Below are 24,483 nucleotides of genomic sequence, written 5' to 3'. Positions count from 1 at the left end.
ATGTTAACAGCTATATGCTAAAGACTAAATGCTAACTTTTTCATGCTAAACAATTATGCTTACAGCTACATGCTAACAGTTAAATGCTAAACAATTATGCTGACTTATACATGCTTATGAGTTATGCTAAACAATTATGCTTACGGATACATGCTAACAGTTAAATGCTAACATTATGCTGACGAAATGTTGACAAGTAATGTTAACCATGCTAACCACTAAATGCCAAGTGCTTCATGCTAACCAATTATGCTTACAGCTACATGCTAACCGTTAAATGCAAACGAATTATGCTGCCAGATAGATGTTAACAATATTAACGACTACATGCTAACTAGTCATGCTAACGACTAAATGCTAACTACTTCATGCTAACAAATTATGCTGACCAATAGATGTTAACAAGTAATGTTAACAGCTACATGCTAATGAGCCATGCTAGCCACTAAATGCCAAGTGCTTCATGCTAACCAATTATGATTACGGCTACATGCTAACAAATTATGCTGACGGCTACATGCTGAAAAATATGCTATCGGCTACATGCTTATGAGTCATACTAAACAATTAGGCTTACAGCTAAAGGCTAACAGCTAAATGCTAACGAATTATGCTGCCGGATAAATTTTAACAAGTAATGTTAACAGCTACATGCTAACGACTACATCTCAACTAGTCATGCTAACGACTAAATGCTAACTGCTTCATGCTAAATAATTATGCTTACAGCTACATGCTAACAGTTAAATGCTAACCAATTATGCTGACTTTTACATGCTTATGAGTTATGCTAAACAATTATGCTTACGGCTACATATTAACAGTTAAATGCTAACAAATTATGCTGATGGATAGATGTTAAGAAGTAATATTAACAGCTACATGCTAACGACTACATGCTAACTAGTCATGCTAACGACTAAATACTACTTCATGCTAACAAATTATGCTGACCAATAGACGTCAACAAGTGATGTTAACATCTACATGCTAATGAGCCATGCTAACCACTAAATGCCAAGTGCTTCATGCTAACAGTTAAATGCTAACGAATTATGCTGATGGCTACATGCTAAAAAGTATCCTATCGGCTACATGCTTATGAGTCATGCTAAACAATTAGGCTTACAGCTAAATGCTAACGAATTATGCTGCCGGATAGATGTTAAGAAGTAATGTTAACAGCTACATGCTAACGACTACATGCTAACGAGTCATGCTAACGACTAAATGCTGACTGCTTCATACTAAACAATTATGGTTACAGCTACAAGCTTACAGTTAAATGCTTACAAATTATGCTGACTGTTACATGCTTATGAGTTATGCTAAACAATTATGCTTCCGGCTACATGCTAACCGTTAAATGCAAACAAATTATTCTGACTGCTATATGCTAAAAAGTATGCTATCGGCTACATGCTTATGAGTCATGCTAAACAATTAGGCTTACAGCTAAAGGCTAACAGTTAAATGCTAACGAATTATGCTGCCAGATAGATGTTAACAAGTAATATTAACAGCTACATGCTAACGACTACATGCTAACTAGTCATGCTAACGACTAAATGCTAACTGCTTCATGCTAAATAATTATGCTTACAGCTACATGCTAACAGTTAAATGCTAACCAATTATGCTCACGGCTACATGCTAACAGTTAAATGCTAACAAATTATGCTGACAGATAGATGTTGACAAGTAATGTTAACAGCTACATGCTAACGACTACATGCTAACTAGTCTCGCTCACGACTAAATACTAACTACTTCATGCTAACAAATTATGCCGACCAATAGATGTTAACAAGTAATGTCAACAGCTACATGCTAACCACTAAATGCTTCATGCTAAACAATTATGTTTACGACTAAAAAAGTACGCTATCGGTTACATGCTTATGAGTCATGCTAAACAATTATGCTCACAGCTAAAGGCTAACAGTTAAATGCTAACGAATTATGATAATATGACAAAGTCCTCTGAATATAGTAAATTCAGATGCACACGGTTCCTTAATGACGATATCTTTGCATCAAAAACGGCTTACCATCGATTCCAGAGTCAGATTGATAACAAGCCTGGTACTTGGCTTTTCAGACTCAACTTCCAGATGTTCCTCCTCCTTCTCCAGAGTGGATCTTTTTTTTCTACTCTGTAAAAAAAAAACCTCGGGCTGTATTTGAATTATGAATTCAGCCGAAATTCCCAGTTCCTCGGGCGTCTTCACATGGAGGAACTGTGAGTTTTACCTCTGAGAGTAAGTGCAGTCTGTTAATCCGAAGAGCTTGGATACTTAAGAGAGCGAAAAGGAGCTGAGAGATGGCAGCTGTAAGCTTATTAAGTCTATTTTCATTGATCTGGGATGGAGGCGGCAACTCACCGTGACACGTTGAATATTTGATTCATCTCAAATACTTGTTTCTATTTTAGCGAAAATTGGTGGTAAATACAGTGGCTTGCGAAACAATTTGGTCCCTTGAACTTTGTGACCTTTCAGTTTTGCACATCGAGAAACTGATCTTTTGGCCCATTCCTCCTTGCAAATCAGCTCGAGCTCAGTGTGGTTGGATGGAAAGTGTTTGTGAACAGTAGTTCTTTCCACAGATTCTCAATTGGATTGAGGTCTTGGCCATTCTAACACCTTGATATGTTTTTTGGTGAACCAAATCTTCCAGTCTCAGGTCTTTTGCGGACTCCATCGGGTTTTCTTCCAGACTGGTCCTGTATTTGGCTCCATCCATCTTCCCATCAATTTTAACCATCTTCCCCACTGTTTGTGGTTATGTAGTGCAGTGGTTGGCACATTTGCCTAACATGCGAAAGGTCCACAGTTTGAGACCGGGTGGAAAGGGATGGGTGCCACCAGGCTGTACTTGCCTAAGACACACCACAGGTTAAGTAAGGGATTCAACCATGAAGAACTATATATGCAGATGTGTTGTATTTATTTTTATATTTGTTTTTGTTTTAGTCTCATCAAGTTGGTTTTGAAACACTCACAATTAAAGCAACATAATATTTTAGGTCCCTGTTTAGGCACTAAATCTGATTTCTAGTTTACTAGTATTACTGTACTTTGTATTTTGTTTTGTGGGTTTTTAGTTCGGGTTAAGTTAATGGCTCGTTGAAGGCTGAAAAATCGTTTTAGAAGAGATTCTCTAGTGATAACTAATGTGTTTTTTCTTGTCAATCTGTTATTTGTTATTATATCGAATAATTTATTTTCTTAAATCCAAAAATTATGTTTTCGTTCGAGCGGCAGTTACGTGAAATACCGTACAAGCCAAGATATGCTCGAAAACAAAGCAGCTTTTGTTTTGACCAACAGAGGGAGACAAATATCATTTTTATTCTGGCTTGACTAATGTAGTACAGTGCATAACAACACATACATGTACTGTCGTACATAATGAGTTTTTTCTCAAAATAAATAAGAGGACAGTGAGAGTCTATTTTTAATGAAATAAAAAAGAAAGTGAAAACGATGTAGATTTGACATTTCACAGTGATTATATTTAAAACATCTGCAAAAACCGCTGAGCGTACTGCACTGTTTGTAGCCAGTATGTGATTAAGTGCGTACAGATTCTGTTCAAAAAGTGAGTGTTTGTATGTGCATGTCTTAAAGGTATTCCCAAAGATATATTTTTTTCGATCAGGCAAAGAACATGTAGTGTTCCTCCCCACAATTATGCAAATATTTTTGATAATATTCCACACATTGAGGGACTGAAGAAATGTAGTCTCAAAGTAGACTCATCCATTTTTTTTTTAAATTTAAAGCTGTGACATCATTGAAGGAACACTTTAAAAATGGCGAATCCCATTAACACAACATATGAGGCCACCTCCGAAACAGACAGTGAACAGCGATTGCATACTACTCATTTCTCCTCGGAGGTAGGCGACTGTGGCCTTTATTTGTATAATTTTTTTCAAACTAGTTCCCTGTTAGTGTCTGCTCCCAGGTTGTTGGTTGCCCACCGTGTGTTGTTTGGCCGGTGAGCCTGGAGTTAACACCAGTTTTCCCATATACCATGGTTTATTTATTCCCAGCCGGCTTCGCATTGATCGCCGTAGCCATTTCAGCTTTTTTGGTGGTTCTTGCTCAGCCTGGCTGCTCGCAGACTGTTTTTTTGTTAGGCTAGCCTGGTGTTAGCGCTGGTTTTGCTGGGTTTCTTGGTTTGTTTATTCTTCGCATCCGCACGTGTCTACGACACGTATTTGCTTCTTTGCAAGCTTTGGGAATGTCAAGGGGGTAATAAGTTTGACTGAACTATCTGACTGTTTTGTCGACGTTCCCATTGTAGCGCCTTATAATCCGGTGCGCCTTATGTATGGAAGATATAGGACCAAAAACTATTTTTTTGGGGGTGCGCCCTATAACCCGGTGCGCCCTATAGTGCGGAAAATACGGGTTGAAAGTAATCCAGTTAAAGTAACCCTACCCAACCCTGATAACACGCATAACCACATAGCGACTGTTGCTAGGTGGGTGTTCCTCTGATGACATCACAGCTCAGGATGATCGAGACAAGACATGCAGTCTTAAAAATGCAGTATCTCAGAAAATATACAGATGAAATATATTGAGATTTTATCATAAACATGTACCGTTTTGGTGATTACCTTTAAGTGCATACAGATTCAGTTCCAAAGTTAAGTGTCTGTGAGTGTATGTCCTTGTCTTTAGCGAAGTATCACTGGTTTCTTGGAGGCCGGTTGAAAAAGGGTTCCGTTTCCGCGGCCGCCATCCCAGGGTCACCGAAAAGCCCACCGGTCGGCCCCCCTGCCATCACCTTTTTCCCCGAATGTTGGCGCCGATGAATGATGACCAGCAGACTGATGAGGAGCCAGAAGAATAAATTCACCCAGGTGGCGGTCTGAAGACAAGAGTGATTATTAGTATATTTTTGGGGGGGGAATAATAGCAAATATCATGACTTACTTCTGCTTTTCGAAGGTTTTTGTAGAAAGTGTCTCCTTTGATAGGACCGACCCATTTCCCTGTCTGGGCCGCATCACAGCTTTGTACACATCGAATGGGAAATGTATCATTAATCCATAATATCCTTCAGTTAGGTTTAGAGGTAAGATCTTAAGTCCGAGCCTGACCTGAATTTCCTCCCAGGTCGGGCTTAAAAAGTCAATCATTAAGTGCGGGTTGGGCTTTCCTTCTCTCTTGCTGCCTTTTTTTGTTTAATTACCGTATTTTCCGCACTATAAGGCGCACCGGGTTATAGGGCGCACCCCGAAAAAATAGTTTTTGGTCCTATATTTGACATACCTAAGACACACCGGATTATAAGGCGCTACAATGGGAACGTCGACAAAACAGTCAGATAGTTCAGTCAAACTTATTACCCCCTTAACATTCCCAAAGCTTGCAAAGACGCAAATACGTGTCGAGAACACGTGCGGATGCGGTGTCCGTACGATGTCACTCAAATGCATCGTTCCATCATTCGGAAGGTTAAAGTCTTGGGATTCAAGAAATGCCAACCATTCCTTAGTTTCTATTTTCGCTCGCAACTCTACTGTGCATATGACAATAAACACTTGGAATTGAGTTTAATTTAAAAATAGACACTCCATTCCATCCATTATCTGCACCGCTTATCACAGAAACATCGAGTTCAGTCTGAAACAAGATACAGGGAAAATATATAGCCGGAGTAGCTCACCGAAGTCGTTGTGTTCAATAATAATGTGCAGCCATGGTCCTCTTATATCCGTGAGTGTAGTAAATCCAGAAGAATAAAATATTTACAAAAACATAAAAGTAAAAAAATGCTTTCTGTATGCCGTCAACCATGTGCTATACGCATTCATCTTTTTCGGTCAATTGCAGGCTTTGTTTTGCCGCTTCAGCCAATGCCAGCCTGTAAATAATAAAAAGGATCCGCCCCTTGACCTCCGAATAACTTTAGCCAATAGTGATCGATTCAACTGATGATTGACACATCTTTTTCGGCCAATTGCAGGCTTGTTTTACAGCTTAAGCCTATGCCAGCCTGTAAATGATAAAAAGGATCCGCCCCCTTGACCTCCGAATAACTTTAGCCAATAGTGATCGATTCAACTGATGATTGACACATCTTTTTCGGCCAATTGCAGGCTTGTTTTACAGCTTAAGCCTATGCCAGCCTGTAAATGATAAAAAGGATCCGCCCCCTTGACCTCCGAATAACTTTAGCCAATAGTGATCGATTCAAATGATGATTGACACATTGCTTAGCCAATGAAACGCCGGTAAATAAATCCCAGCATACACCACGGACTACTTGGCGTTCGGGGGAAAATCGAGTCGGCGGCTGGAAGTTAGTTGGAAGACTTTGCGACTTAATATTGATCCATAAATAAGGCGCACTGTATTATAAGGCGCATGGTCAGCTTTTGAAAAAATTAAGACTTTTAGGTGCGCCTTATAGTGCGGAAAATACGGTATCCACCCGTTATCGTTCATCTTACTCTCTCTGCCTTTATCTCTCTTAAAGTGCTACACTAGACTCTTAAGGACGAACTGCAGCTATGGTAAATTGCCAAATTTTCAACCAGTCAAAATGAAGGACGGTTCTGAAATTTCCATTCAACTCTTAAAAAAAAGTCAGTCAATGATGGAAAACTGATGCATAATGTGACTCTGGCATGTTAAACTCTGATTTGCTCAGGGGCCGGACCAATAAAAAAATGTCAACGCCAAATATTTTGTTTCATTTTTTAGTACTATGCGTTATCTGTCATGTCCTGCATGGTTGTCATGGCGCCCAGCTGGCCCCACCCCCTTGACACCGGCTGAGACGCATTGGACTGATTGCTTTTGGAGTACTTAAACGCTCCTTTTGGGACTGACCTTTGAACCTGTTTTGTTTTGTTTTTGGTCCGTTTGTGTCGTAGACAACTTTTCTTTCCTAATTAAAGTGACAGATCGTCTACGCATATGAGTTCCGACTCCCTGCTTCCCGGCTCGTTTCTTGACAGTTATCATTCAGCTTACATTCGTCGCCTACCCTACAAATTATAATTAGAGATGAAAAGCACAAGACATAAATTCTAAAACAATATAAAACAAATATATTTTCATGTTTGTTTCGAACGTGTTAACAAATTGTTGATTTTTAACAGTGAATAAATGCAGCTTTACATCTGAACCAACGCACCACACTAAACAAACTCAATTGGGCGCTATGAATAAAAATATGCTCGCCTCAGTTGTCATACTGCTTTGAATTAAATAAAAAATAACTACCAGTACAAAGTAAGAGTTTTAGCAATGAACGTGCAATAATATTCGATACAACTACAAGGCTGGGTGTACTAAAGCTGAGAAAATACTGCACAGAGTGTTTGTTAACCTTAAGTGCTGTTTTGGTTTATTTTTGTTCGTCACAGAGAACTTTTGTTCTCAAAGATAAGTCTTAAACATGGATAGGACATTTGCTGGACCTCAGTTTTTACACCTTTACTGCCCTCTAGTGGCGAAAAGGAGCATTTGGTTTCTATTTAATAAAATGAATCATAACTGTGCCGTATGCTTGACATGCTCGATGTTCCCTCTACAGCAGGGTGTCGAACTCATTTTAACTCGGGGGCCACACCATAGAAAAAACGTTCTCTCGGGGGCCGGACTAGTATATTAGATGGAAAGACAAAAATAGAATGAAATAAGAGAAGGGAAAAGTAGAGAGGGTGGGACAAAGAAAGACAGAAAGGGAGAAAGAGAGAAAAGAGAGAGAACAAACAAAACAAAAAACAAACAAAATATAAAAAGAGGATTAGTGAGAGAGGTGGAAAGAAAGAGAGTGAAATAAAGAAATCCAAAGTGAAACAGAAGGAGAAAAAGAGAGAAGTGGAGAAAGAGAGATGGGGAAAGCAAGGGAGAGAGAGAAAGAAAGAAAAAAGACAGAAAAGGAAGTGAGAGCAAGTGAAGGTAAAAAAACAGAGAAAGAGACAAAGAGGAACAAAGAAAGAAAAAAGAGAGACAGAGAGAGTGAAAGAGAGTGATAGAGTATGGAAGAGAGAGAGAGAGAGAGAGTGTGTGTGATAGAGAGAGATAGAAGTGAGAGAAAAGGAGGAAGAGAGAGAGAGAAAGAGAGAGAGAGAAATCCAAGTACACCTGGCTTTGGCAACACCAAGTGGACATATTTCAACCTGCAGCTCGTATTTCTTTTGTGCTTCTCCGAGCGTTGTCTGGTGGGCCAGATTCAATCCCTTAGCGGGCCTGATCCGGCCCGCGGGCCGCCTGTTTGGCACCCCTGCTCTACAGACACATACATTTGAAAGATGTCAATGTTCATATAGACTTGTTTGACTTACATTTGTTACAAAAGAGGTTTTAATTTTTGATCAAAAATCACTTCTCCTCCTCCCGAGTTCTCATAAATATGACATTTTTGGTTTGCTTTGAGTTTGCTCCTGCAGATCAATTTAATTTCTCGCAGTTGGGCTGGGCAAGGCTCTCATACCCACGGACTTAGATCAAGTAGGGCACTATAAGGCGCACCTAAAAGTCTTAATTTTTTTCAAAAGCTGACCATGCGCCTTATAATGCAGTGCGCCTTATATATGACTCAATATTAAATTCGCAAGGTCTCGCAACTTACGCAACAGCCGCCGACTCGATTTTCCCCCGAAGGCGAAGTCGTTCGCGGTGTATGCTGGGATTTATATACCGGCGTTTCATTGGCTAACCAATGTGTCAATCATCATTTGAATCGATCGCTATTGGCTAAAGTTATTCGGAGCCTCGGATTGGCTAGAGGGCCAAAACAAACCCTGCAATTGGCCGAAAAAGATGTGTCAATTATCCGTTAAATCGATCGCTATTGGCTGAAGTTATTCGGAGCCTTGGACACGCTAGAGGGCCAAAACAAACCCTGCAATTGGCCGAAAAAGGTGTGTCAATCATCCATTAAATCGATCGCTATTGGCTGGAGTTTTTTCGGAGCCTCGGATACACTAGAGGGCCAAAACAAACCCTGCAATTGGCTGAAAAAGGTGTGTCAATCATCCGTTAAATCGATCGCTATTGGCTGGAGTTATTCGGAGCCTCGGATAGGCTAGAGGGCCAAAACAAACCCTGCAATTGGCCGAAAAAGATGTGTCAATCATCCGTTAAATCGATCGCTATTGGCTGAAGTTATTCGGAGCCTCGGATACACTAGAGGGCCAAAACAAACCCTGCAATTGGCCGAAAAAGGTGTGTCAATCATCCGTTAAATCGATCGCTATTGGCTGAAGTTATTCGGAGCCTCGGATACACTAGAGGGCCAAAACAAACCCTGCAATTGGCCGAAAAAGGTGTGTCAATCATCCGTTAAATCGATCGCTATTGGCTGGAGTTATTCGGAGCCTCGGATAGGCTAGAGGGCCAAAACAAACCCTGCAATTGGCCGAAAAAGGTGTGTCAATCATCCGTTAAATCGATCGCTATTGGCTGGAGTTTTTCGGAGCCTCGGATTGGCTAGAGGGCCAAAACAAAGCCTGCTATTGGCCGAAAAAGATGTGTCAATCATCCGTTAAATCGATCGCTATTGGCTAAAGTTATTCGGAGCCTCGGATAGGCTAGAGGGCCAAAACAAACCCTGCAATTGGCCGAAAAAGATGTGTCAATCATCCGTTAAATCGATCGCTATTGGCTAAAGTTATTCGGAGCCTCGGATAGGCTAGAGGGCCAAAACAAACCCTGCAATTGGCCGAAAAAGATGACTGAATAGCAAGCTTGCTAAACTACGCCATAAATCAACATGTTTCATTAGTCTGTATTTGTAAATATTTTACTCTCCTGGATTTACTTCACTAACGGTTGTAAGAAGACCATGGTTGCGTATCATTATTGAACGTGGGAACTTAGGTGAGCTATGCAGCTTTATATTTTCCCAGTATTTTGTTTTAGAACGATCTTGATGTTGCTGTGATAAGTTGAGTGAATTAAACTCAATTTCAAGTGTTTATTGTCATATGCACAGTAAAGTTGCGAGCGAAAAAGAAAATAGAAACTAAGGAATGGTTGGCATTTCTTGAATTCCAAGACTTTAACCTTCCGAATGATATTTGAAATGACGCATTTGAGTGACATCGTACGGACACCGCATCCGCACGTGTCTACGACACGTATTTGCGTCTTTGCAAGCTTTGGGAATGTTAAGGGGGTAATAAGTTGGACTGAACTATCTGACTGTTTTGTCGACGTTCCCATTGTAGCGCCTTATAATCCGGTGCGCCTTATCTATGAAAGATATAGGACCAAAAACTATTTTTTGGTGGTGCGCCCTATAACCCGGTGCGCCCTATAGTGCAGAAAATACGGTAATTTCTTTAGGACCCGATCTTACCTCTAGTAAAGTGCGAGCATGCAAACTACCTGGTGATGTTAGGATTGCTAAGAGTCACAGAGTTGCAAAGCATGTCTCGTCCAAACTTCAGCATGCAGCCCGAGATGACCAGGAAGAAGAGCAAAACGCCGCACACCACCAATGCTATGTTCATCCACCCACGCTCCCTGTGTCCCAGAGACAGTATATCTCAGTATTACTTTCCTAAAGATTACTTTTCGTTTTTTTTTTGACTTACCTGTTTAACTCCCCATCGATGCAAACGGAGTACAACCAGTACACGGACAACGTGAAGCAGAGCACGGCCACCCCGATGGATATGGCCGACACAAAGTAGCAGAGTGAGGCTGAGCTGGACGCTTGAACCTCAAAGGCGTTTTCAGTGGCGTTGTAGCTCACAAGTCCGTAAAGCATGCACAGGCCTCCAAAACTACCCTGGGGAGAGTTAATAAGCCGTTACTGTTTTGCATTCGTGATGTATAGGTTATGTGGCATCATCATCCCCATCTACTGTTCCACATCTGCTTCCTCAAAACCAAAAAAGGTCCAAACAAGTGAGTTACCGCCCTTCTTCGGTGCAAGTTTCATTTCCTTCTCGTTTGTTGACTCTGGGACTATGTTTACAGAGTCCGCCTTGACACTCAATGAGCTCGCACGGTGGGTGTGGCATAATGTGGTGCTTGTAAACTTTGAATCGTGTTTATTGGCTCGTGCTATTATGAAAACCAGCTCGGTGGCCTTGGGGGTATGGCGCCCGCCCCGAGACTGGGAGGTTGTGGTTCAAGCCTCGGCCGAGTCATACCTAAGACTTAAACATTGGTACCCGTTGCCTCCCTGCTTGGTGTTCAGCATTAGGGGTTGGAATTGGGGGGTTTGGTCACCTAATGACTCCCAACACCTCAGTTGGGTTGAGCGAGGGGGCTGGGAATCCCCTCCTCTGAATCAATCTCCCAAAAAGAGTCAGAAATGACTCTAGCCACCTCCCACTAGGGGGATATGGCTGTGGTATATATATATATATATATATATATATAATACTATTGTGAAAACTTGCCTCTGATTGGTCGGCCCTTTTAGATTTCGAACATTAACAATTGTGGTTGGCCAAAACTCCATCACTCACGACAAACCCTTAAAACCTTGATGAGCAGGTAGTTGCCTTGCATGGTTAGTCAGTTAGTTAGTGTGTGTAAAAAAGGAAAGTGTGAAGCACATTGTAAAGCGCTTTGGGAGGTCTTCATTGACTTGAAAAGCGCTATATAAATGCAGAACATTTACATCAGTTGGATGACATCATCAAAACTATTGACCCACTTCGAGCTAATACTTTGTACAACTGCCTTTTGCTAGGATCACAGCCTCAAGTCTTTTTGGGTATGTTTCTATAAGTTTTGCATATTTTGAAACAGAATTATTTGCCCATTATACCTTAGAAAAGAGCAGGTCAAACAATGTGATAATTGGACCCTTGGTTGCTTCTCTGATTAGTTCTCTCCTTGTTGGGACCAAAAATTTAGAGGGACAGCCAGGCCTTGGTAGTGTTGCAGTGGTTTTGTCCTCTCTCTATTTTGATTTTATTGCTTGCACAGTGGCCTTATAAATGTATAAATGTTTCATAATCTTCTTGTTTCCCATTCCTGCTTTTCCATAACTTTATCCCAGACATGCCTGGTGGTGTCTTCTTTGGTCCTCATAATGCTACTGTGTTCTCCAGTGCTTTCACAGACCTCTGAGCCTATCACAGAACGGATGCATTTAAACTGAGACTTCAAGTCGACGTTGGATCATTCAGAAGTCATCAGGGATCTTCTGGAGTCAGTTGATTGAGCTGAGAGAACAGGGGGCCAATGTTTTTTGCAACACCTATTTTTCAGGTTTTTTTAGTCGTAAATATAATATAAAATGCCAAAATAATTTGGTTCCACTCATCAGTTGTGTCTTACATGTTGTCGATTCCTAGAAAATATTTTCAGGTTTTAAGCTATAAGTTTGAAGCCTGAAATGTGGCAAGATGTCAAAGTTTTTGGGGGCCACAATACTTTTGATGTATTTAAACTGTAAATATGTTATTCTACTGTTGCATACTATTCTTGCTTAGTGTGCCATTCTCGCCTAGTTCAATAGTAGTAATATTGTTGATACGATAACATGTTGTGAGTTTAAACAGGTGTTGATACGATAACATGTTGTTAGTGAAAACAGGTCTCAACTGTTTTTTCTCACTGCCCCCTCCCTTTAGCAGAAGAGACCTTATGTAAATTAGGGTGTTCCTAATTTGATAAAAGGCAAGGACAAAGGAGACTGCCAGTTAGAGTGAGTCTGATAGACTGTAAAGGGCAGTCTCCGGTCATTCTCCTTGCAAGTAAGTTATACTCACGTCTCTGTGTATTCTTTGAGTGCAGGTTTTATTACTAGTGTTGGTGTTAACCTAACAACTTTCCCTAGGCGCTGTAGCTGTCAATTTATACGATTGTATCCTATTTTTACAACCTTATGCTAAATATTTTCATACGATTGCATTCGGAAAATAAAATAATTTTCTTTCATCTTATAATTTCTTGCCTACCTTAAAGGGACACTGTGTAATATTCGACCACTAGATGTCACTGCACTGTTTACGTAGTACAACCGGAAAGGAGTGTTACAAAGCACAAGGAATAATACAAACTAGGCTGACTTAAAATGCCCGAACCGCAACATTTTCTCCTCCTTTTGTACCCGTAGGAGCAAAATGGTGGAGAATCATGTCAGCTCCCTCTAGGTCAACTGGTGGGTCAGGACCCAAAAGCAAACAGAATAAGATTGAAAAAAGAACAGCAGTATGAATAGGCAAAAATATTTACAAGGTACTGTAGTGCTTTTAGACTGCGGCAGTAGCTCAGGAGGTAAAGCGCTCCTCTTGGGATCAAGAGGTCGCAGGTTCGGTTCCCCGCTCCTCCAAGTTATATGCTGAAGTCTCCTTGGGCAAGACACTGAATCCCTAATGCCCCCGATAAGCAGGTAGTTATGTATGGCTGACCCTGCTATCGGTTAGTTAGTTTGTAAAAGGGAAAGTGTGAAGCATATATGGGCAGCACGGCGGCGCAGTGGTTAGCGCATGGGCGGCACAGTTCATGTCTTGGGAACCTCCTGCGTGGGTTCAAATCCAGCTCCAGACTTCCTGTGCGGAGTTTGTATGTTCTCCCCGTGCTTGCGTGGGTTTCCTCCGGGCACTCCGGTTTCCTCCCACATTCCAAAGACATGCATTTCAGGTGGATTGGCCGGTCCAAATTGTCCCTAGGTGTGAATGAGCGAGCGAGTTGTCTGTCCCCGTGTGCCGTGCGATTGGCTGGCAACCAGTTCAGGGTGTCCCCTGCCCACTGCCCGATGATTGCTGGGATGGGCTCCAGCAGCCCCGCGACCCTACTGAGGATAAGCGGTGTAGCTAATGAGATGAGGAGATGAGATATATATATAAAATGAAGTAGTCGTTGTTCTACATCCAAATACTGTGCGATAGATGAGCAAGTACCCAAAATATTGACTTAATGTGACTGTTATCGATATACATTAAATGTTTTATACAGCACTTATGAGTCTAAAAATAATAATAATAATAATAATAATTTCCTTTGTATTGTCATTCTTTGTAACAATGTACAAAGAACGAAATGTCGATACACCTGACCCGTAATAGCGAGTCGATGCAGCCGCAGCCAACAGAGGGCGCCGCCATTATACCAATTAGGTATGTCTCGGCCGAGGCGCGAACCAGCGACCTCCCAGTCTCAAAGCGGGCACACTACCAAAATGTCATGATTACTGATGGGAATCACCTGTGTCCGCTCATTTGGCGCCAACCGCCGCGGGTTTCAGATTGGCTCCCTGTCACTATTTGAACCCAGTCCTGTCAGTTATCTGTTGTCAGTCCGTCTGTGAACCTCAGTGTATACTAGGCAAGCCTTTTTCGACCCTGACTCCCACCTGTCCCGTTTTTGCTCCCGTCTGTCTCCTGCTACAACCTGATTTGATCCTGACCACGTCTGCTCTCCCCTCCCGGCTTACGACCTCTTTTGTCCCTGACTATGTCTACTGTCCCGTTCTGGCTTACGACTCATTTCCGACCCCGACCACGCCTGGCTCTCCCAGTCCCCGCTACCGACAGTTTTTCCGTCCCTGACACCGCCATCGCTCGCTACGGAAGATCCACTTCCGTGTTCGGATCACAATCCGAGTACGAAAACGACTTGCTTCCCGCGTCCCGCGAACACCGGATTGTGGGCTTCCTCTTTCCTTCAATGAAATGTGTGGTAAACGCTACGCAATTGGGTCCTGTTTCCGTTCTGATCCTGACAAAAAAGTGCTAAGAAAATACATTGCGATCAATTAATCGACACGGGAGTAATTGGCTGAAGTTGACAGGTACGTGTTAGCTAAAATATAGAATTATATTTGTCTTCATTGTCACTGATAACTGTGTAGTGTTTGTGTTTAGAGATGAGACATGACACTCCAGGATAAACACGTAATAACATACCTGTCAACCTGTACGTTTTTGTCGTACAAAGTACGTTTATTATGCATTTTAAGACGTGTACGACGTACAAGAAAATCGGTACAGAAAAACGCAAATATATCAATGATGGGTACTATCCAGTATACACCAACTATGAATCAAATCAAAAGAGTTCGCCGCGGTAGCCTCTATCTCGGTATCGTTTTTTTTCGTTGCAAACGAAGCGAGCGGTTTGATGCTACTGTGCGCATGAGTCTGCCACCTGGGGATTTCCCATCATGTATCATTCCGTGGTAGTTCTGTAGTGAAAGGAAGTCCGTCTCTTTTTAGAGAACCGGCTTTTTCGGCTCAACTCATTAAAGAGAGTCGGCTCTCAAACGGCTCACTTGCTTTGATGCATTATATTACGAATTATTATGTTGTATAAAGAAGTTAAGAAAAAAGGAAGTATAAAAGGAGAAAATGAAAAAAAAGACAGGTTTGTGGTTATCCCTTTAATCGGTATATTACCAACAATAATTTAATCCAGATAATGAATTGACAATTTGAATAAGAAAATTCTACTTAATTATATTTGCATGTATTTTTTTTCTTCTACAGTAAACGTCCAAGCAACTTCATTTTTGACCTTTTTTATAATAAACCTCATTCATGTCGAGCAACTCAGTATCTCACAACAAAATGTTCATTAACAATATATATAATATAACGAAACACATGTACAACATAACATGTTAAACTACATAAATAAACACGTTTGAAAAAAAAAATATATGGTGTAAGATTATTTTGTATTTTGTAAGGGAAAATACAACATTTTGTAAGGGCATGGAGCCCTGGAGCTTGACAGGTATGTAATAAAGACTTGAAAGAGAAAACAAAAATAAAAATAATTTCAGGATATATAAACCAAGATATCTTATAAATTAGTTATTGGAGACTGACCTAAATTATAAGAGCATCATAATCATTAATCATCCACTGTGTAGAAGTACCACAACATTTACCCAGGGTTGGGTAGGGTTACTTTAACTGGATTACTTTCAATTACTTTTGGATTACTCCAATACCAAATATGTATACTATAAGACAGGATGCCAGAGATCGACGAGATCGACACCAATTGCCCGAGCAGATATCGGACAGGACGGGACGGACAGGATTGATATAGAAACAGGATATCAAAATTAAACAGGACAAAATAGACGGGAACAAAACTGGAAACCAATATTAAACAGGACAAAATAAAGGGGAACAATACCGGACAGAAAATACCAACAGGCAACAGGATCGAATCAGAACCCACGTCTTGCGGGGCAGAGGTGCGTTGACGGACTGACAAATGGAGAGTGAGAACACTGAACTTAAATAGAAGGAAAGCAGGTGGCGCCACATGGGCGGGCCAATTGGGCGCCATGGCTACCGTGACAGCTTCAGTGCTATATTTTGTATGGAATGTATGTTTAAGGTTTTTATAAGTATGTTTAAAGCTTGTATAAGTAACCTGTATTTATAAATTGCTCTATAAACAGGGTTGGGTAAAGTTACTTTAACTGGATTACTTTAAATTAATTTCGGATTACTCCAATACCAAATATGCTATTAAAAGACAAAAGAAACTAAATATGAATAAAATGACTCAATTTTGTGCAGGCTTGGGGAGTAACGGAATACATGGAACGGCAAAAATGATGTTGGCAAGCTGTTTGGATTGATTTTGATTGATCAAAGCCAGGAGAGAAAGCTTAACACGTGTTGTGAGTCATCATTTTATTCATGTTTAGTTTATTTTGTCCTTAACTAGCATATTTGGTATTGGAGTAATCCAAAAGTAATTGAAAGTAATCAAGTTAAAGTAACCCTACCCAACCCTGCATTTAGCAGCAACAAAATCCCTGATTAGGTCGATAAATAACATATTAACAGGGTTGGGTAGGGTTACTTTAACTGGATTACTTTCAATTACTTTTGGATTACTCCAATACCAAATATGCTAATAAAAGACAAAAGAAACTAAATATGAATAAAATGACTCAATTTTGTGCAGGCTTGGGGAGTAACGGAATAGATGGAACGGCAAAAATGATGTCGGCAAGCTGTTTGGATTTATTTTCATTTTGTTTCTGTCGCATTTTATGTTCGTTTTGCCGGAGATCAAAGAGATCAAAGCCAGGAGAGAAAGCTTACCACGTGTTGTGAGTCATCATTTTATCATATTTAGTTTCTTTTGTCTTTTATTAGCATATTTGGTATTGGAGTCATCCAAAAGTCATTGAAAGTAATCCAGTTAAAGTAACCCTACCCAACCCTGCATATTAATTACAAAATCATATTTTAAATGCTACAAAATAAAGTAATTATTCAAACTATATACTCAAATACTTTCTTTCGTAAGCGAGTCATCAAATTATATGCAGAAAAGTTGCACGGTCCAACCTAATAGAGGCACGAGGACCCTGTAGTCACATGATTCCATGGAAACCCATGACTGTTGTTATGACCCACATAGTAGGGATGAAATCACTTTTTATATATTTAAAACAAACATGCAGCGAAGGTATTATATTTTCCAAATCCTGGAATGTTTTTTCTGAGGTTTTTTTAAGAGCGTTCTGCAGCCTAACCCAATTCAACCTGCACCTGGACGGGGTGGGTGATAAAAAACGTAAAAAAGTGGAAAAGGGGCGTATGCATTCGTGTGTAAATTCACCTGAACGATGGCGAGGGATGCAGCGGTGACAATTCCGCAAACGAAGCAGCTGGCGTACAGAACCAACTCCAGCAGTAGAAGAATGGTGACCTCCATAGCAATTGACACTTTCCTCCACGGCACTGGTAAAAAAAAAACCGCGTCGTTAGGGTTGTGTCATTCGCGAACGAAAGGACTCCACGAGCCGACTCTCGACCAATAAAGAGCCGGTTCCTTTGAGACTCCTTTTTATGTGTGTTTGATGTTTGAGTCAAGTCAAGTCATGTTTATTTGTACAGTAATCCCTCGTTTATCGCGGTTAATGGGGACCAGAACCACCCGCGGGAAGTGAAAATCCGCAAAGTAGCGACGCCCCTTCAAAAATGCTTAAAAATTATTATTTATTTATTTATTTATTTATAATCATTGTATTTTATTATTTTTTTTTAGACCTGTGAAGCTCTGAACCCGCGAACGTAGGACCATGAAGTAGCGACGCCCCTTCAAAAATGCTTAAGATTTTTTTTTTTTTAAATTATTTTATTTTATCATTATCTTTTTTTAGACCCGCGAAGTTCTGAACCCGCAAACGTGGGACCACGAAGTAGCGACGCCCCTTCAAAAATGCTTAAGATTTTTTTTATTTTATTTATTTATTTATTTTTTTAATCATTTTATCTTATTATTATTTTTTTAGACCTGCGAAGCTCTGAACCTGCGAACGTGGAACCGCGAAGTAGCGAGGTCCCACTGTATAGCCCTTAATCACAAAGAGTCTCAAAGGGCTGCACAGACCACAGATTATTGCAAACCACAGACTATTATGACACCATCCCCTGATCAAAAACCTACATGAGGGCAAGGAAAAACTCAAAAACCTCAACATTACCAGCTCAGTAGCCTAGATGGTAAGGCGCCCGCTTTGAGACTGGGAGGTTCGGGTTCGCGCCCCGGCCGAGTCATTCCTAAGACTTAAAAAGTGGTCGGCGGCGCCCTCTCTTGGCTGCGGCTGCATCGGGTCAGATGCAATCGACATTTCGTTCTGTGTACATTGTTACACAGAATGACAATACAAGGAAATTATTATTATTATTATTATTATTATTATCTTCTTTGTTCCTTTATACTGTGTAAATTATAACCTTATCTTCTTTGTTCCTTTATCTTCTTTGTTTTCTTTTATCCTCACTGTTAAAGGTGACACTGGAGTGCCACGCCCAATTTCGTTGTCACAATATGTTCAACCCATTTTGTAACAATGACAATAAAGGTATATTCTATTCTATTCTCTTCTATTAGGAAAATGAAGACACCTTGAGACCGCACATGAGGTAATCCCTCTTCCAGGATGACCAGGCTGCAATAGATGTTGCAATAACAAATAATACACAGATATTGTCAACATAAAATATAGGTTATTCATATGCAATAGTATAGAAGTGTGTTTAAGCTTATGATGAGCTTTTTTAATGTAAAGTTATTGTATTTAATATTTGTTTGTTTTGAAAAGTCAATAGTTTTGTTGAGACCTAGCCAATTTTCTTCATTTATGAATGTACCAGGTGTAATAATAACTTGTTTTATTGAAATTCCTGCTGAAATATGTTGTATAGTTTTTGAGTATGTGTCCTGCAATGATGAGTCCAACAGTGCCACCTGCTGGTATGGGGTAAGGTTTAGTTTGGCTTTTGACTCATGACCGGAAGGCGGGGTTTGTTTGTCAACGGTAAGCCACAATCTTTTGGTGCTCCGCAAAAATGTTAATTTTAAACATCAAAACCCCAGCTGACAAATCTCTCAACATGCACGGTAATGTGATTGATGTTGTCAAGCTGTTTGGATTTATTTTCGTTTTTTATCTGTTGCCTTTTATGTTAGTTTTGCCAGACGTTGCATGTTGTGCTAAAATGCTAATTCCCCTTATAGAGATCAAAGCCAGCAGAGAAGCTTACCACGTGTTGTGTTGTGACTCATTCATTTGCAGGTAAATTGTACCCGTTCTTTATACTCGTTATTGTTATTATTTATATTTTCTCATTTATAAAAAAGGGATGATGTTGGTTAAAATTCAGTTAAATGAAATGATCCGCATTTATATAACGGTTTTCAAGTCAATGACTTCCCAAAGCGCTTTACAGTGTGCTTCACATTTCCCAAAGGCGGCCTTGTATTGCAGCCATTTAATACGCTTACCTGCTTATTGGGGGTATTAGGGGTTCAGTGTCTTACCCAAGGACACTTCGACATGTAACACGGACGAGCCGGGATTTGAACTGGGATCCCTTGATCCCAAGACGACCGCTCTACCTCCTGAGCTACTGCCGCCCCGCAGTTTAAATAAGAATATATTGAATTAATTGTAAACGTTAAAAAACCACTATACGATCTCTTGTTTAAAGTATCTTGTTAAAATGGATGGAAAAATGGATTGTGATGGTTGATATTCTAAAATGTATTTTATGTAAACTGAAAAGAAAGCTCTTTGATATGTTTTGGGCAGTCTAACAACGCACTGTCAACGAGATCAAAGCCAGCAGAGAAGCTTACCACGTGTTGTGTTGTGACTCATTCATTTGCAGCAACTGTAATAAAAACCTCATCATCCAGTCCGGAGTGAATATGGATCTTTGGTGGGACAGGTACACCGCGGTTACATAAATAATAATACATTCAGACTTTTGCATGTTTTATTTTGAATCCCTTATGCCCCCGATTAGCAGTTAGTTACGTTGCATGGCTGACGCTGCTATCGGTGTGTGAGTGTGTGTGAATGGGTAAGTGTGAAGCACATTGTAAAGTGCTTTGAGGTCTTCGTTGACTTGAAAAGCGCTATATGAATGTGGACCATTTACATTTATGTATATCTAATAGATTTAAAACATCCAAAATTAAAGTAAAATAATGTTTTAGTTCCCTGTTCTAAACAGTACATTTAATATTTAGTTCTGTAGCATCATTTTAGTTGTATTTTTTTAGTATTATTATAGTATTTCTGCTGTGAGATTTTTGTAGTATTTGTAGTTGACAATATCTGTGTATTATTAGTTATTGCAACATCCGTTGCAGCCTGGTCATGTTGAGGTTTTTGAGTTTTTCCTGGTCCTCATGTAGGTTTTAGATCAGGGGATGGTGTATTAATAGACCTTAGTCTGTACAGCTCTTTGAGATTTCTTGTGATTAAGGGCTATACAAATCAACATGACTTCGCTTGACATGTTTTTTAGAGTTTCTTGACTTTAAAGCTGCTTAGTATAAATGGTACAAAGTTTAGATCAGTTAAAAAGTTCAGGGTAGAGTGAAAAGACTAATGCTATTATAATTTAATAGATTTTTTTAATTACTTATTCGTTTTGTGCCAAATGTTACATTATAATACCGATTAAAATCACCCCCAGAAACTTTTTTTAAAAATTATTTTTCCTTGCATTTTAGTTTATTTCTTATTTTCTCCCCCCTTTTTACCTACTTTACTTCTTTTTCCTATCTTTTATCTTCCTCGTTCCTTCTTTTCTTTTTCTTTTTCCCTCTTGTTTCCTTTTTTCCTTTATTTGTTTTCTTTTTTAACTTTTCTGCTTTTCCTGCATTTTCTTCGTTTTCTCTCCCTTTTCCCTTTAGTTTTATTCTTCTTGTGTTTAAAAATTGAAGTACCTAAACATATCTGGAGAGCCAATTGGAAGCAGAAGATTCTATTTAGTGAGCCAAGCCGAAAAAGCCTTTTCGAAAAAAAAGAACAGACGGAATTCCTATGCTTTCGCTGTTGAACTTGAGCACATCTAGTACATTTCTCCAAAATAAAATACTACAGTATATGGAAGTATTTGCTTGTTGCCTGTTCGTTTTCTTTTTCTTCAAATAAATTTATTTAAAAACAAACTTTAATGTAAAAAAAATATTAAAACACTTTAATTATGAAAAATACATAAGGATTTTAAAAAAATATTAATGGAGACAACGCTTCGATAATTGCATAAAAATGTTACACAGCAATGCTGTGTTATCATTTTAACGCACAAACAAACTAGAAAATAAATAAATACATATATAAATACAGAAATATATAAATATATAAATATAATAATATTAACAGTAATAATAATAATAATGAGAAATAAATATTCTGGTAGAGGGGGCGGATAAGTAAAATAAAAATACCTAAATTTACGTATATTATTAGTTTTATTTGCCTACTGGTTGGGGGACAGCATATACTGGACAATTTAACTTCACATTCAAAGGCTATATAAAGATTTTTTTGACAGTGAATTTGCACTTGTGAGTTTGAAAATTGGCCATAATTATGAGAAGATTGCTAATAAACGTTATTTTTGTCTTTGGTTGATATATTGTCTGAATCCAATGTCAGTCTTATTAGATATGAGTTTTATTGACCGAGTGACGTCATAATTGTGCGATAGTTCTGACGCAATAACAACGCGCCATATCACCGCGTGATTTTATTTTACCTTTAACTAACTCAAAGTGTCAAAGGAATGAGAAATAAGCAATATTTGAATCGTGCCGAGCAGAGACAAGACTAAATGAAGCGTTTATGACAACATTCTTGCCGTTAGAATCGGAAATGGCTTCCCCGTTTGCTTTTGCCGGACAAGCTAACGGTTAGCTTAGCTTCCAACGTCTCCCCCCACTGGACATTCCTAGTACTACAACGGACATGTCTCGTGACGCGGGTGATTTTTCTCTCAATACAATAATAAGAACAAATACCTTTTTTTGACTAGAACATTGTAGTGTACTGTTATTGTTTGAATATTGAAATGTTTTACTACTCATAGTTATAATTGTGTGAGTTTTCCTCTTATCCTTTTCATTTTTTTAAACCATCAATATTTAGTAAGCCATTTAGTGGTAATAAGGGTTGGGTAGGGTTACTTTAACTGGATTACTTTCAATTACTTTTGGATTACTCCAATTCCAAATATGCTAATAAAAGACAAAAGAAACTAAATATGAATGAAATAATGACTCACAACTCGTGGTACGCTTTCTCTCCTGGCTTTGATCTCCGGCAAAACGAACATAAAATGCGACAGAAACCAAATGAAAATAAATCCAAACAGCTTGCCAACATAATTTTTGCCATTCCATGTATTCCGTTACTCCCCAAGCCTGCACAAAATTTAGTAATTTTATTCATATTTAAGTTTTTTTGTCTTTTATTAGCATATTTGGTATTGGAGTAATCCAAAAGTAATTGAAAGTAATCCAGTTAAAGTAATCCTACCCAACCCTGGTGGTAATTAATGCACCGTATGATTACCCCTATAATCGAATCTAGTTATTTATTATTGTTCTATTCACTTGTCACTGCAATTCAAGGTGTTCCAATAGTCGCGGGTACATTGAATATCTTAGAAACTTTTAAGGGTATAAAACTGGTAAATTCAGAAAACTTGTAAACTCAATGTAATATTCAAAAATGTTCAACGTAAGCACCATTGCTCTCACAACACACATCAAACCAGTCGTCAATTGTTTGCCATTGGCGTCCCAGCATTATATTTTCAATGGTTTCAACAGCTTCTGTCATTCGTGCCTTCAGCTCATCCATGTCTTTTGGAATAGAGGGCACATAGACCAATCCTTTCACAAAACCCCACAAAAAAGAAATTGCATGGTGTGAGAACTAGGAAACCTTGAAACGAGATTGTGATCATTCTGTCCAGTCTTTCCAATCTGTCTGTGTGTTCAGAAACTGGTGAACGCTAAGGATCCTGTGTGGTGAAGTCACCAGACTTTCTCCATGATTCAGTTTTTGCAAATTCAAGCTCACATGACACCTAATTTGGTGGTGTGAACACCATTATTAGGTCTGAAAATGAATTTAAAAATCAACATCCTTACAAAAACACTTACAGCTTACTACCAAACATATTTAAGGAGATATGGGGACTTCAAATGTGCCCCAGACTTTTGGAACACCCATTATATCAATTTATTGGTCCTTTATCATCTATTCATTGATTTGCACGGCTGCTTTTCAGTGCTCCTGAACTCTATTGCCGTCGACTCAACAGAAAAATAGATGAATTACAGATATTTAAAATAGAAAACTTTGCACTGACCTTGTACTCCCAGTCACAAGCTGATTGAATGAGAAATGTCGGACCTCACTATGATGTTGGTCATCAAATGGGTTATCTCTGCCTCGCCCTTCCTTCTCTTACCCAGCACGAATTTTGAAAAATGCGAAACATCGGTCACGCGAACTTTCTCGACATCGGAACACTGGTTGCCATGGAGAGAGATTCGCTTCGGGTCACAAACTGCTCCCGAGCGTTGCAATGAAGTGGACCAACTGGTGAGAAATGGATGGACCGTGTGTGAAGTTGTCATGTGCTAACCTGAGAAGTGTTTTACCCGTTTCCCTTTGATTCGAGTTTAGGTTTGATAGCGCTTTTGGATGGGTCTGCTGTTTTAGAATGTATGAAAAACACATTTTATTTTTCTTTCGTTTTCTTCTTACTTTTTTTTCGATGTAGCAAAACAAACAGAGTTAATATAACACTCGCATAGAATTTTTTAACACTACTCTCATATGGTTCTTATCTTCAGAGTGTAAAATGTGCACTGAACAAGGTTGAATTTTCAGAGTCAGTTTTACTCTGACAAGAGTTATTATTTTACACTACAATGCGTGAAAGGGACATTTTTTTTATTTGACCAAAACGAGTGCTTAAAAGCTCTAAAGAACTATACAGTACAAACTGTAGAGACTTAAAGTGAGCAAATGGCACCATTTTTCCTTCTCATTGTCAGCCCCACGGTGCGTACGTTCAGCTACTGCAGCCTCCCCGTGTGGATTTTGCATGTTCTCCCCGTGCCTGTATGGGTTTCCTCCGGGCACTCCGGTTTCCTCCCACATTCCAAAAAAAATGCATGTCAGGTTAATTGGCCGGTCCAAATTGTCCCTAGGTGTGAATGAGCGAGTGAGTTGTCTGTC

The 24,483-nt window shown here is 39.5% G+C and overlaps 1 protein-coding gene across 1 annotated transcript; it reads right to left on the bottom strand.

Annotated features, from left to right (window-relative positions):
• Positions 1-3,321: 3,321 nt before the first annotated feature.
• On the bottom strand, positions 3,322-23,651 carry tmem179ba (transmembrane protein 179Ba). The gene is made up of 6 exons (XM_088348073.1): positions 23,606-23,651; positions 17,544-17,665; positions 10,577-10,773; positions 10,368-10,505; positions 4,953-5,031; positions 3,322-4,887 (listed from the first exon to the last, which is right to left on the bottom strand). Exons 2-6 carry the CDS (start codon positions 17,637-17,639, stop codon positions 4,705-4,707), a joined length of 693 nt encoding a protein of 230 aa, XP_088204199.1. The 5' UTR covers positions 17,640-17,665; positions 23,606-23,651; the 3' UTR covers positions 3,322-4,704.
• Positions 23,652-24,483: the final 832 nt, after the last annotated feature.

The sequence above is a fragment of the Urocampus carinirostris genome, chromosome 11 (assembly GCF_059441175.1).
Source record: "Urocampus carinirostris isolate Australia breed hairy pipefish chromosome 11, RoL_Ucar_1.0, whole genome shotgun sequence".
Taxonomy (NCBI): Eukaryota; Metazoa; Chordata; class Actinopteri; order Syngnathiformes; family Syngnathidae; genus Urocampus; species Urocampus carinirostris.
This window is presented reverse-complemented; position numbering and strand designations above follow the sequence as displayed.

Excerpts from the sequence above, each read along its gene's own strand:
- tmem179ba (XM_088348073.1), bottom strand. The coding sequence starts at position 17,639 with ATGGAGGTCACCATTCTTCTACTGCTGGAGTTGGTTCTGTACGCCAGC. Across the intron at positions 10,774-17,543 it reads CATCCCTCGCCATCGTTCAG|GGTAGTTTTGGAGGCCTGTG; the intron begins GTGAATTTACAC and ends AACTCTCCCCAG. Across the intron at positions 10,506-10,576 it reads ATCGATGGGGAGTTAAACAG|GGAGCGTGGGTGGATGAACA; the intron begins GTAAGTCAAAAA and ends TCTGGGACACAG.